We start from the raw sequence: 15,072 nt of genomic DNA, 5'->3' as shown, positions 1-15,072 counted from the left end.
ATGTGATATCTCAGATTTCATGTGCAAGCTGAAATAAAATGTAAAAAATATAGATGTTGTTAGTTTGCGATCTCTGATCAAAACACTAAACAAACAGGCTGCTGTGAGCTAAATGTTTGCTCATGCCAAGTCATGCAGAAAGAAAAGCAAAATGTCCGCAGTAAACATCAAGGGTAGTAATTAGAGCAGACTACATTTAATATTTTTTTATCACAATTTGGTAAAGAAACAAAGCAAAATGGAATTGTCAACGAAAGTGAAAACGCATGGCTGTCCCTACTGAGTTGCCGTAGTCATTCAAATGTCACAAGTTATTTTGAAATTGATAAATAGCTAGAAGGAATAACATATTGTGAATTATTCCATCTGTCAAGACGGTCAGCAATTTACCAACTAACTCTAGAGGAAGGTTTGTTCTTTTTTATTGTGTCCTAATTTAAAAGTCCTTTCATGTTTCGCTAGTTAGGAATCACAACGACTGACATAACGTTAGCTATACGGATGCTTGTGGCTTGCTTCCTTGTTTTGCTATGCATTTCACTGCGTCAATTAGCCGAATAAACTCTATGACTGGTATGGATCGACGTCACATTTGTTTTAATAAAACGAAGAATGATTTGAGCACCCAAAGAATACCCTGCAATTACACGAAACAATGTCTCTGAAATCTGTAGTTATTGAAAAAAAAGCTCTAGTCTGCCCATACTTGTCTCCGCTATACCTCAATACGTTTCTGTTCACAGTAATGAAGTAAACACTGGCACGTGTAGCGTGCTGTCATATTTTAAGCAAATTAGGGAAATGTAGTGCAGTCTGTGCATTAGCGTAAATAGCCTGTTGTCACGAGAAAAGTATTTGTAAATAACCTTAATATGTTCTTGTCTGCCTCCAGATGCAGGGCCGGCAGATAAAACAATGTGGCCTTTTCTCACTGACTCTTTTGGCCACATTTCTCCATTGTAGCTGTTTGCCACACAGTACTGGTGGAAAGCCATTTCCAGAGACCGCTGAAGAAATTGCCAGCTATACAAAGGTAGCCAAGAGCATCATAGACTTGGCTGTGTATGGCAATGCCCAGAACCGCTCCTATGAGAGACTGGCAGACTTCACAGATACAATAGGGAACCGTGTCAGTGGCTCTAAGAACCTGGACCTGGCTATCAAGTACATGTTCAGTGCCCTGAGGAAGGATGGGCTGGAGAACGTACATCTAGAACCAGTGAAGATCCCACACTGGGTCAGGGGAGAGGAGAGCGCCATGATGCTACAGCCCCGGAACCACACCATGGCCATCCTTGGACTGGGCAGCAGTGTGGCTACACCCCAAGGAGGTAGGCCTATGGGCAATTCCATGGTAATGAAATTACGCTCAATATTTTTCACTTAAAAATGTATACCAAACAAAAACCATTGATTTCAAAGTTTAACAAACCATAGAACTCTATACACAAGGACTACTTTGAGCAATTTCCACTGAACATTTTACAAAAATAAATTTACAGGAAGAACTGTGCAGATACAAAGTTTGGTAACAGAATAAAACTGAGGGAGATTTTGACTAATTCTGTTACCAAACTTTGCATCTGTTTTCCAGTAAGTGTTATTTTTAGTTTTTTTACTGTGTGAATTGTTCAATGTAGTCATTGTGCATAGAGTTGTATAGTTTGTTAAACTTTTAAATCAATGGTTTTGGCGTCTCAGCGTAATTATGTTAACGTGGAACTGCCCCTATGTTCTGTAGCGATGAGTTGTATCACTCAAGCCTAGACAATGCTGATGGTGTTGCCACTACTTACTAGGCCCCAACTCAAGCCAAGGTGTAGACATTTAGATGAATCTTCGACTGGTGCACTGATGTATTTTTATATAACCATTATTTAACCAGGCAAGTCAGTTAACAACAAATTCTTATTTACAATGACGGCCTACCCCTGGCCAAACCCGAATGACGCTGGGCCAATTGTGCGCTGCCCTATGGGACTCCCAATCACAGCCGTGTGGGCTACTCTCATCCGGTCCATCACACCCTTCTCCATCAACAGGTACTGGATGGGTCACAATGATCCAATGTATCCCTTCCCTTATAATGCCAATTAGTTGAATGCTTGACTAAGGCTGGGACTACATGTTGCCATCTCTCTTCCTGTCTAGTCTGACTGCATGTCATTTTTGTCCCACATTTCTAGCTATTTGTGTATTCCATATACTTGTATTCCTCTAGTACACCTTTCTATATTTTTTTAAATGTACTTTTTGAAGGTGTGTTATAAGTCATTTATGGGAATCAAAAAGTAGTACAGTGCCCTATTTCTGCTGATAATTTCTAACATGGGTCTCTCTGTGTTGCAGTCCTCACACAGGCTGGCAGGACTACCAGGAGGGAGTGCAGAAGATCCCTACCGCCTGTATCACAGTGGAAGACGCCATGATGATGGCCAGGATGGCTAAGCGAGGCCAGAGGATTGTGGTCAGACTCACCATGAACGCCCAGACCTTCCCTGATGCTGACTCCTTCAACACTGTGGCTGAGATCATCGGCAGCGAGCACCCAGAACAGGTAAGCTACGAGAAATGTCCTGTTGGGTCTAAACCGTTTGTATAAATTGCTACACCCTTCCTAGGCTACCTGGGGCAGCAGGTAGCCTAGTGGTTAGAGCGTTGGACTAGTAACCGAAAGGTTGCAAGATCAAATCTCTGAGCTGACAAGGTAAATAAATCTGTCGTTCTGCCCCTGAACAAGGCAGTTAACCCACTATTCCTAGGCCGTCCCGTAACTGACTTGCCTAGTTAAATAAAGGTCCATTTTTGTACAAATGTTTATTTGATCCGTGAAACGTTAAAGGGGATCCCATATAGATTATTTGTTGAATAGGGGATACTATTCCTTTCTCCTCCCCAAAAATAAATAATAACCACGCCTCTTCCTACTAGCACTGAATTTGCTGATGCCTACTTTGTAGAGGGAATGTGATGTGTTGTTGTCTCACCAAGCTTTCTTAAGATGAATTAGAGCTGGGCGATGAGGACAGAAATCCATAATGCGTTAAATTGCCTGAATTGATGCAATAAGGATTGATATAAGTTGATAACATTAATGTGCACCACAGTTTTATTCTTTTTCTTTTAGACTTCTACTACTAGTTGGATGGTTGTACCCATCAATTGTCCCATTACTACTACTAGTTGGATGGTTGTACCCATCAATTGTCCCATTACTACTACTAGTTGGATGGTTGTACCCATCAATTGTCCCATTACTACTACTACTAGTTGGATGGTTGTACCCATCAATTGTCCCATTACTACTACTACTAGTTGGGTGGTTGTCCCCATCAATTGTCCCATTACTACTACTACTACTAGTTGGGTGGTTGTACCCATCAATTGTCCCACTACTACTACTACTAGTTGGATGGTTGTACCCATCAATTGTCCCACTACTACTACTACTAGTTGGATGGTTGTACCCATCAATTGTCCCACTACTACTACTACTAGTTGGATGGTTGTACCCATCAATTGTCCCATTACTACTACTACTAGTTGGATGGTTGTACCCATCAATTGTCCCACTACTACTACTACTAGTTGGATGGTTGTACCCATCAATTGTCCCATTACTACTACTACTAGTAGTTGGATGGTTGTACCCATCAATTGTCCCATTACTACTACTACTAGTAGTTGGATGGTTGTACCCATCAATTGTCCCATTACTACTACTACTAGTAGTTGGATGGTTGTACCCATCAATTGTCCCATTACTACTACTACTAGTAGTTGGATGGTTGTACCCATCAATTGTCCCATTACTACTACTACTAGTAGTTGGATGGTTGTACCCATCAATTGTCCCATCTACTACTACTAGTTGGATGGTTGTACCCATCAATTGTCCCATTACTACTACTAGTTGGATGGTTGTACCCATCAATTGTCCCATTACGAATCACCCATATTTGCAATCTTATTTAGTTTTGAACATTTTAAAATGTACTAAAAGGACCTCCCGAGTGGTGAGCGGTCTAAGGCGCTGCAGTGCTTGAGGCGTCACTACAGACCCGGGTTCGATCCCAGGCTGTCACAACCGTCCGTGACCGGGAGGCCCATAGGGCGGCGTACAATTGACCCAATGTCGTCTGGTTTAGGGGGAGGATTTGGCCCGGGGGGGCTTTACTTGGCTCATCTCGCTCTAGCAACTCCTTGTGGCGGGCCGGGCTCCTGCAGGCTGACCTCGGTTGTCAGTTGAACGGTGTTTCCTCCAACACATTGGTGCAGCTGGCTTCCGGGTTAAGAGGCGTGGTCTGGCGGGTCATGTTTCGGAGAACACATGACTCGACCATCGCCTCTCCTGAGCCCGTTGGGGATTTGAAGCGATGAGACAAGATTGAAAAAATTAGTAAATTATTATTAAAACATGTACTAACAGCATGGGGCTGCTTTTTGCTCTATGTGTAGAATTCCAATCCTCTCCCATTTTGCCATTTGTCACATCTGTTTCCCTTGTACATCCAGTCCAACAAATCCATAGACAAGGCATGACTTTCCCCCAACAGATGCACTGAGGTATGACCAGGACTAGGGTATTCTGTCAGAGGTAGGGAGGGAGCGGGTGACTAATTTCACATAGGTTTGACACATGCTCTGTGTGCGCTGTAAGGGCAGCGTGAAGGCCTGAATCTCCTCTCCCCTGGGAGCCAATTAGAAGGAAGGGACGGCAATGGGATGTCAGTCAGAGGAGGATCATTCTGTAAGGTTCTGTCCAGTTACACAGCATTTGTCCGAGCACACTGTGAGCCGTGTCCATGGAGTTTCTCATTAGTCATGACCAGACACTGCTTGTGTCGCTAATGTCACCTTATTCCCTATATAGTACACTACCGTTGACCAGGGTCCCTAGGGCTCTGATCAAAAGAGGTGCACTATGTAGGGAACGGGGTGCCATTTGGGATGAGACTACTGCCTGGACGAGGGTTCTTTGCGGAGATTTTCCATTTCATCCTGTCTCTGCTGTAGCTAACGCTCTTCTGTCTATCTAAGCTTCTGATCTGTTAGCAAGAGGGCTATGAATTTGTTCCAGTAGGATGTTTCTTTGTTTGATTTGACAAGGAGATTTGTCACATTCTGACAGTTTTGTCAGCATTAATCTATTCTGAAATGAGTACTACACCTAAGGGGATCCCTCATTGTATCTCATGTTCCCATTATTCAATCCCCTCAGATCTACAGGAGTGACTAGGGAGTAGGGGATGTACTAGGGGTTGATTTAGGAGTTTAGCACTAGCATCCTTCAACACTTCTATAGCAGATCCAGCCCTCTGAGGCTAGTCTGTAGTCACTAGCATCCCTCAACACTTCTATAGCAGATCCAGCCCTGTGAGGCTATTCTGTAGTCACTAGCATCCCTCAACACTTCTATAACAGATCCAGCCCTCTGAGACTTTCGGTAGTGCCATGCCCTGTCAGTAATACTTTTCTTCGGTGCTCTCTCTGATTTAGAGGGGTTGGGTTAAATGCGGAAGACACATTTCAGTTGAAGGCATTCCGTTGTACAACTGACTAGGTCTCCCCCTTTCCCCCTTTCCTCTGTTTGAACTGGATCCCAGATTGCGTAAGGAGGAAGGAACGTAGCTGTAGCTCTCTCTGCTGACGTAAGAGACTCCTTGTCTTTAGTCTGCCTTTTCTGGGTTGTCATCTCTACAGAGGAAAAACACAACTGGGATCCCTAGGAAACACTGACACTATGGAACGTCATTCTGTGTAATAAACCTCACTTCCTATTATTCTCAACTTTGACTAGGCCAATAGAACACTTGGCTACATGGGGGAAACGGTATTTTATCTGTTCTCCGCTCTACTACAGGTCTTGTGTTGATGCGTCATTCTGTTCTGAAGAAGATATCATCTCTGTATGGAAGGTGACTCATTTAGCGAACGCAAAAACTGCTTTTACTTTTCTCTGGAAAGTCCCTAAGCCAAGCATTCCAATACCACGTTAATTGATTGAAACATTGTGACAGTAATCTTAGTATGAGTCACAGTGTCAGTACGCTGAGTGTGAGTGTTTTTTACTGTCTTTAGCTGCTGTGTGTCAGATGTCAATGATGCGTTAGCACAGCAGTGTGAGTCACTGGCTGTGTCCTGTCCTGACTCCGAGTCATCCAGTCATGGGGCAGGGAGGAGCACTCCAATCATGTGTTACTTGGTAATTGATGTCATCAATAAAAGATTCTAAAGAAGAGACCGTTCTGTTCTCTTAAAACAATTCAGAGTTCTGACCTACATTGCCTAATAAGTAAGTAGCCTTGGATGAGCCTTGGCTTTTGAGAGCCGTAACGGCTCATCTCCTGTTTCTGTAGTGAGGCAGCTTGATGTACTAGTACACCTGGACAGGACACTAGTCTATCTCCTGTTTCTGTAGTGAGGCAGCTTGATGTACCAGTACACCTGGACAGGACACTAGTCTAGCGCAGGGCCGGACCACCAATCTATCTCCTTAATGCTGAGTGCCAAGGAGAGATGCATTGGGTCCCAGTCTTTGATATGACTCGGTGGGGGATGGAACTCCCAACCTTCTAATCTCATGGCGGACACTCTAACCACTGAGTGGGTAAAAAGAACTAGGTCTTAACATTGACTTCTCAAGTCGTCTTATGTAGTTTACATGGAAGCTTAGATGAGCGTTGTCAAGGTGGAGCCCTCAAAAGGTCTTATGTAGCGTCTCCTCTCCCGACGAAGAGGAATAGAAACCTGTCTATGGTAGGGAGGGAGGGACACACTGTCCTCCAAAATATATTTGCTTTGGTTTGGGAGAACGTTCCCATTCTGTCCTGTAGTGTAAGTTGCATAACCTGTGTGAACTTTGCTGTTGACTGTGATTTGGTCTGTTCCATCATCAACAGTCTGTTTGATATAGTACACTACCGTTGACCAGTCTGTTTGATAGTTCCCTATATGGATATAACCTAGAATATGCAGGAAGGGCTAGTACAGATCTTGGGCTCCAGTGGTATTGCAGTGGAGGGCTTTATAATGGAGACATATATAAGGGAATTGTAGGCTTTGACTTTATTCCAGGAAAATCTGAGGCCTGTATAACATAACTTTTACCCATTCCTAATGCATGTGCAGACCCTCACGCACTTCAACCACACTTGTCTGGTCCACTTTACTTATTTGAGCCCACATGGCAGTCAAATGTGTTACTGAAGTAGTTAGCCTACATGGGTCTTTACAAGGTTAAAGAAGGATTCAGTCTGACTTTTCACTGTGTCACACAGCCAGGCCTGGTGCTGATAGTGATGGTGAGGACTGAGGATGTTCCTTCCCTCATTGTTCCACTACTCACGTCCCACAGACATGTGAGGTGACAGACGGACGCCTTCCTTCGTCTGCTGTAATTACAGAGGGAGAGGGACGTTCTCCTCCTCCGCAGTCTCTACCGACTCCACTGCCATGTTTAATCTGGCGGAGTTATCAGCTCTAGCTAGCTAAGCCCAGAGCAGAGCCAGAAGCCCTGTGGATATACCTTCCTTGGCTCGAGGGGAGAGCTAGGCAGTCGGCTGCAGGCGCGACTCGTCTACAAGTGTCAGGTTATCACAGAGAAGTCTTGGGTATATCCTGAGGAGATTGCTACTGAATCCCCATATACTCCATTCATCTCCTTCTGCCAGAAGCACTTTGCAGAAGGACAAGTAAAGGCCAATGACAGTTTAAAGCAATCAAATTGTAACTCATAAGATACGTTCACCTTACTGAGTCTTATCAGTAATAGATGTACGTGACTTACCTTTTGTTCCTTCAGTTTGACTTTTCTCAGACAGGCTGTTGTTTTTGTTTTTTGAGCTAGTTATCTGTTGTCCTTCAAGCCCATTTCCTCTGGAGTCTTTGAAGCAGGGGTTTCTGGGTCAGAGGAGTGGCTGTGCTGTAATGATGCGTGATGCCCATTACAATGCCACACACAGACTACACTAAAGCCTCTCCCTCCTCTTTCCTGCTTCCAGCCTCTCCCTTCCAGACACCCTCCCCCCCTCAGTTCAACAGAAAATTCTAATCTGTTCAGGTAGTAACTCCCTATTTCATACAAATGTCTCCCTGCTGAGCACGGCTCTGATCGCAGCCCTGCTTTCTCTCTCAACCCTACACACCAAGAACCCTGTATTCTCTTTACGGTGTTTGATGCTAAATGGGACTGAGCTTAACTTAACTCCCCTCCCACAGACACTCAACGCAGAATTTGACTGTCCTTATCTCCAATGCTTTAGAGATGCTTTTAACTTTCTAACAAATAAAGCAAATGCGGCCGTGTCAGCGGAAATTCACGGAGAGAAAGTTTAAAAGCAGAGAGAAAAGTCGGAGCCAAAAATATAACTAAATGAAGAGCTTCTGTCAGTAGTGCAGAATGTGCTCTGTCACACTGGAAAGCTCCATTCTGTTTTTATAAAATAAAACAATGTATGTGTATTTTTAAGACTGTCTTATAAAATAATTTTTTCCCCCCCGTTTTGGTTATTGTGGTCAGTTTTATTGAGGTTACGTCTAAGCATAATAGGTCACAGAATGAGCTTGATCCTTTGTTCTGAAGACCTGCCACATCTGTGCTTAGGTTCAGTGACCACACCTGGTCCGCTCATAGTTGGCTCCTCGCCCCACAGACACACGCTATCCATGAAGTGAATAGCTCCCCTTTGCTAAAATGTTTTATGCAGTGTTGCTAACTGTAGGCTATAAACATGCCTCATTCATTTCTCCTGATGTGGAGGCTACAGTGCTGTATGGCTGGGACTAGAAGTTGTTCTCCTCTATCTATTCCCAGTTTATGTAGCCTATTTGGATTCAGGAAGTAAACTTGAATAACAATTAAATATGTGAAAACTGCATTTATTTTCAATGACTTCTCAATAACCTGAGGAGTAGAAGCTATTTATTTCAATTTTTTTCTCAATTTTTGAATTTTAAATTAAAATCACTTTTTGAATTGACTGCCTTCATTTTCAATTGATCCCAGCCCTGCTATTCACTTGCTCAGTCATTTGTCTTCTGACAAAATAGCCTTCAGAATGGTCTGTGTTGTGATTTCATCTGTCACTCAGGCGTTTCATGGACTCTTTTGTCCCGGCAGAACAAATCGATCCTCGGCTGCTCTCTCTCCTCAGTGTGAAGGCAGCAGTAGTTTGACTGGCACCACATTCAGACCAGAGTACAATTACCAGGATATATCAAGGCAATTATCTTCTCACTGACAGCTAAATGAAAGCTTTAGATTTAGACATTTAGCTGTGCTCTTTGCTGAGAATATATAATTATTCTATATACATGTTGGCCTAATATAATTATGTAACAAGACATGCATAGGCTATATTTTATTAAAACTAGATCCACTTTCCCTATATGGCCCAATGTACTACATTAAGAGTACCAGGTATTATTTGTCATGTAATTTTTTTTTTTCTCTAATAATAATAGTTGTCTGTGGCACACAGTATGGGACCTGTAGTAGAGATAATAGTAGGGAGGGTACCTCCATTCGTTGGCTAGGCTACATAGAAATGGAATCACTAGAATGGGAAGAGGTTCTATGTCCGTTCTAATGATTCCATTTCTTTGGTAGGCTACTGTCCTCTGGGACTCGCCCTGTCATAACCCTTCAATAACTCCACTGTGTTGAACAGCCTCTGTCCTGTCATAACCCCTCATTAACTCCACTGTGTTGAACGTCTTCTGCCCTGTCATAACCTGTCATTAACTCCACTGTGTTGAACGTCTTCTGCCCTGTCATAACCTGTCATTAACTCCACTGTGTTGAACAGCCTCTGTCCTGTCATAACCCCTCATTAACTCCACTGTGTTGAACGTCTTCTGCCCTGTCATAACCTGTCATTAACTCCACTGTGTTGAACGTCTTCTGCCCTGTCATAACCTGTCATTAACTCCACTGTGTTGAACAGCCTCTGCCTATCAATAATAGCCTTGATACTTTACTAGAAACTGCACAATATTAGCACAACTAGCGAGAATTGAGAGGCCACCTGTCTTTCAGAAATGACAAGCATGCCTCCTTGGGGGGTGTTTATGGATTCTAGGGATTTGTTCCAAAAGGTCATACCCTGCCCATCTGACACACTTCATTGCATGCTCCATCAAATCCTCAAAGTATTTGAAAAAGCAAATTTTTCTATGACCCTGGGTGTGCTTTCTACCTGCCTGTGGTATCCCTCCTCTCCTAGACATCCTAGTAACTGTAGATCTCTCCCTCGCTGCTGCCATCCGGGGTTTGTTCTGTTCTTGAGGGTGAGTCTGCCTCCTCAATGGCCTCATAATCCCTATGTAGTGCACTGCCTATGTGCCCTGGCCTAAAGTAGTGCAGTACATAGGGAAATGGGGTTTTATTTCTCCATCTTCATGGCTGCTGAGCCCAGACGCAGCACAGCCCCTCAGCATCACCATCCTCTCTTGTCCTTCAAGCCTATTTAGGTGCATCATGTGTTGGACGACTGGGTCTCGTCCCGAGGCCCGGTTCTCTGGTTTTAAATATTGATGTCTTTCTTACTGTAGAAAGAGGTTGTAAACCCCATGGGTGGGTTTAGCTGAGGTTGTAAACCCCATGGGTGGGTTTAGCTGAGGTTGTAAACCCCATGGGTGGGTTTAGCTGAGGTTGTAAACCCCATGGGTGGGTTTAGCTGAGGTTGTAAACCCCATGGGTGGGTTTAGCTGAGGTTGTTGCTGGCTGCTGATTTGTGAGTCAGAGCATGTGATGGTTAGATTCCTGCATGAACCCATTCAACAAGCAGTTCAGAGGAGGAATGGACTTAGATGGATGTACAATGTGTATAAGTGTCTATAGGGTATGCCAAAACATTCAAGAGATGCTCAAAGTTGACCTATTTTGCAGACCCCACCATACCATGAGACCTCCATGTCTTCATCATTGGAAAAGATTAACGGTTGAGATTTAAAAGCCTTACAAACAAGGTTGTCAAACTATTTTGTCCAAGTTGGTTTGAGTGAGAAAGACACAGAAGAACCAATCAGTAAAAAAGCACATCCCCTTCATTTGTCAAAGCATTGTGCTGCCAACATCAAAATAGCCTTTCCAGACTCTGAAGACAGGAGGACTTGGAGTTTGGTGTCAGCCACACTAAGAATGACCCTCTGGATTTGCCTGGAAACTTTGGTGTTAGCTAGCTGGCATATACCTTGGCCATGTGCTTTAGCTGACATTGGTCTCTCTCCAGAGATGAGCAAATATTCACTGTGTCGGCTCTGAGTCGGCCTAGTCAGGTCCATGGAATGTGTTTTGCGTAACTCCAAGGAACGCATTTTTTATGAGCAAACATAACCTTTGGCTGGGTCTGCGTCACAAATGGCACCCTATTCCCTTTTATAGTGCACTACTTTTGACCAGGGCCAATAGAGATCTGGTCAAAAGTAGTGCACTATTTGGTGAATAGAGTGCTATTTGGGATTCAGCCTGGCTATTTCCTTAATGGGGTCGAGAGGAGCCTCTTCAATTATCAGTCAGCCTATTGGCTACCATTCTCTGTAGACAATGACACAGTGGTCACATCTATCAACTGTTGCTGTAAAAGTGATAAAAGCAAGTGCTGCCTGTGTATAAATTCCTTGTCTAGGCATTTGGAGGTTCATAGTAAATAGTAATATGTGCTCGACTCTTGGACTGAGCTGTGATTTAGGTTCCTCTGGTATCGGACCGAATGCCTTTTTCAGAGCCAGTCGGTTCTCACTTAGTAATGGCACTGAATCATCCAGAAAACCCTACAAGGGTGATGTCTTTTTTTTGCCCAGAACCGTGTTTCTAAAGTTATGTACTGTAGATGAAGCATGAGATATGAGCCTTGAATGCAAATTAGTATCTTTTAGATTTTTATTTATATATTTTTATGTCTTGCCTAATGTTTCCTCAGCTCCAACACTGAAGACCGGTGTGTTAAATTCACACCCCAAAACATCAACCAAAAACATCAACCTACAAAGTCTGAGTAGCAGCTGTGATGTGTTGAGTAGCCCACTACATAAAGCCTAGCTCAGCGTCCTCGACTCTGCTTTAAAATGTCACATTTTATTATGACATCTCAATAATGTGAATTAAAGCCGTGCAATCACAAGGTTATAAAGGACAAGAGCCATACACATTACTGTGAAAGCAACTGCTGCTCTTATCTGTGGGCAGGAAATGAAACCGGTGGAATTGTTGACCTTATTTCCTGTCTTTCTTTGGCCTGTATGAATCATTTTGTCTCGAGGTCCAAGATCTGGTTTCAGACACAGATGACTAACATCAATGTCTCTTTATGGTTCCCTTCAGCTCAATTTCTTCTTGTGCCAATAATGCAGTCAGAGCTTGAATAAATAGGCCTCTGACCACTTAGTTGAGGAGCCACTAGTCATGACACATCAAGGCTGTAGTAGAACTTATACATGATACTGGATTACATGTAGAGCTTCTCTTTAGTCCCAATGCTTTACATTGGATGGGAATTTCACACTACAACACTGCTGTAAACTAGCCTAACAATTTAATTTGCATATTGAGTTGGCTACCACGTGGTATGAATGTGGGGAAATGGAAAAGCATTTGTTGTAGAATAAAAATTGAGCCCATGATGTGTCTCTCCATTGTCTCCATGATGTGCCCTGCCTGTGTTGGGCTGTCACCCATCAGCAGGCTGCAGATGCCCAGCGTCAAACCGACACAATGTGCAACTGCATCACTACTGTGGGGGGGAAATCGTATTCACTGCCTGTCAGTTCCTGGGGGCCGCAACAAATAAAATGCTTGCCAAACATAATGTAAATCACATTGCTACAAATAGATAAGGATGGAGATGGAAACCGAGAATACGACAGTTCTTTTGTGTTTCTTCCATTTGCGAATAATCGCAGCAACTGTTGTCACCTTCGCACCAAGCTGCTTAGCAATGGTCTTATAGCCCATTCCAGCCTTGTGTAGGTCTATAATCTTGTTCCTGACATCCTTGGAGAGCTCCTTGGTCTTGGCCATGGTGGAGAGTTTGGAATCTGATTGATTGCTTCTGTGGACAGGTGTCTTTTATACAGGTAACAAGCTGAGATTAGGAGCACTCCCTTTAAGAGTGTGCTCCTAATCTCAGCTCGTTACCTGTATAAAAGACACCTGGGAGCCAGAAATCTTTCTGATTGAGAGGGGGTCAAATACTTATTTCCCTCATTTAAAATGCAAGTCAATTTATAACATTTTTGACATGCGTTTTTCTGGATTTTTTGTTGTTGTTATTCCGTCTCTCACTGTTCAAATAAACCTATCATTAAAATTATAGACTGATCATTTCTTTGTCAGTGGGCAAACGTACAAAATCAGCAGGGGATCAAATACTTTTTCCCTCACTGTACATTTCCATAGTGCGTCTTTAACCAAGCTGTGTTCAACTTTGAAATAGACTAAAGTTGTGGTTGCAGCAGCAGTCCTCAAGCACTGTAATGACTTGGCTTGCACGTTTGTTTTACACTTAACAATTAATAGAACCTAATTTATGGCTCATCTGAGCTGATCAGGCCATTTTGTTGTGTTGAACAAGAGGTGGCCTGTCTGTCCAAATCATTTGAATCTTATAGCAGTAGTTAGGCTAATCTCCCTCACTGCTCGTACTACCTGAACCATGCACCATCTGGAGTACTGGATGTTGAACCATGGCAGAGACGTTATACTAGTGATTAAAACCCCTGCCTTATTCTCATTAGTGGTATTAAACTGGAAGTGAAGTGCTAGCGTGACCCCATAATGTATTTCACAGGCTCAACTCACACTCAGTTATCCCTTGTGAACCTATGGCTTGTTCTCATCAAAGCATCGAGAAATGTGTTACAAAACGTCTGATTTGACTTTATATTCAGGGTGGCTGTTTATGACCCGAGAATATCTTTGGCTATATATGCAAAAATGGTTGTACCAATCACAGATTTAATCTGTTTAAACTGTTATTTAATCCCATGATTCTGTACCGCTCTACTGTGACAGTGACGCATTTCTATACAGTGACTTCGGAAAGTATTCAGACCCCTTGACTTTTTCCACATTTTGTTAAGTTACAGCCTTATTCTATAATGGATTAAATAGTTTTTTTCCCCCCTCATCAATCTACACACCCCATAATGACAGGTCTCTCCAGAGATGTTCGATCGGGTTCAAGTCCGGGCACTGGCTGAGCCACTCAAGGACATTCAAAGACTTGTCCTTGAAGCCACTCCTGCGTTGTCTTGGCTGTTTGCTTAGGGTCGTTGTCCTGTTGGAAGGTGAACCTTTGGCTCAGTCTGAGGTCCTGAGAACTCTGGAGCAGGTTTTCATCAAGGATCTCTCTGTACTTTGCTCCGTTAATCTTTCCCTCGATCCTGACTAGTCTCCCAGTCCCTGTAGTTCTGTCCTTGAGCTCTTCTTGTCTATTGATGATCTGTATTATGTTTTGTGTGGACTTTTGCAACAGCTAATGGGGATCCTAATAAAAAAACTAAACCTGCCGCTGAAAAACATCCTCACAGCATGATGCTGCCACCACCATGCTTCACCGTCCAAAGTGTTCAATCTTGGTTTTATCAGACCAGATAATCTTGTTTCTCATGGTTTGAGAGTCCTTTTGAGCGCACTCTCATGGTTTGAGAGTCCGCTTGGAGTTTGCCTTTTGGCAAACTCCAAGCGGGCTGTCGTGCCTTTTACTGGAGTGGCTTCCGTCTGACCACTCTACCATAAAGGCCTGATTGGTGGAGTGTTGTAGAGATTGTTCCAGAAGGACAACCATCTCCCATCTCCACAGAGGAACTCTAGAGCTCTGTCAGAGTGACCATAGGGTTCTTGGTCACCTCCCTGACCAAGGCCCTTCTCCCCCTTTTGCTCAGTTTGGCCGGGCGGCCAGCCCTAGCAAGAGTCTTGGTGGTTCAAAACTTACTCCATTTAAGAATGATGGAGGCCACTGTGTTCTTGGGGACCATCAATGCTGCCGAAATGTTTTGGTCCCCTTCCCCAGATCTGTGCCTCGACACAATTCTGTCTCGAAGCTCAAGGGACAATTCCTTCAACCTCAT

The 15,072-nt window shown here is 43.5% G+C and overlaps 1 protein-coding gene across 3 annotated transcripts in view; it reads left to right on the top strand.

The window, feature by feature from the left end:
- The first annotated feature begins 128 nt into the window (after positions 1–128).
- Positions 129–15,072, top strand: part of LOC106606032 (carboxypeptidase Q) — a 28,886-nt gene continuing 13,942 nt past the window's right edge. For 2 of the 3 annotated variants that reach the window (XM_045719113.1, XM_045719112.1), the window contains exons 1-4: positions 129–409; positions 893–1,353; positions 1,923–2,042; positions 2,350–2,557. In XM_045719113.1, the coding sequence (XP_045575069.1) occupies positions 893–1,353; positions 1,923–2,042; positions 2,350–2,557 (789 nt within the window). In that variant the 5' untranslated portion in view covers positions 129–409. The remainder of the gene's footprint in view (positions 410–892; positions 1,354–1,922; positions 2,043–2,349; positions 2,558–15,072) is intronic. The other variant, XM_014202104.2, reaches the window with a different exon arrangement.

Source organism: Salmo salar, chromosome ssa05, assembly GCF_905237065.1.
Source record: "Salmo salar chromosome ssa05, Ssal_v3.1, whole genome shotgun sequence".
NCBI lineage: Eukaryota > Metazoa > Chordata > Actinopteri > Salmoniformes > Salmonidae > Salmo > Salmo salar.
The sequence above is the reverse complement of the archived record's forward strand: the minus strand, read 5'-3'. Positions and strand labels throughout refer to the sequence as shown.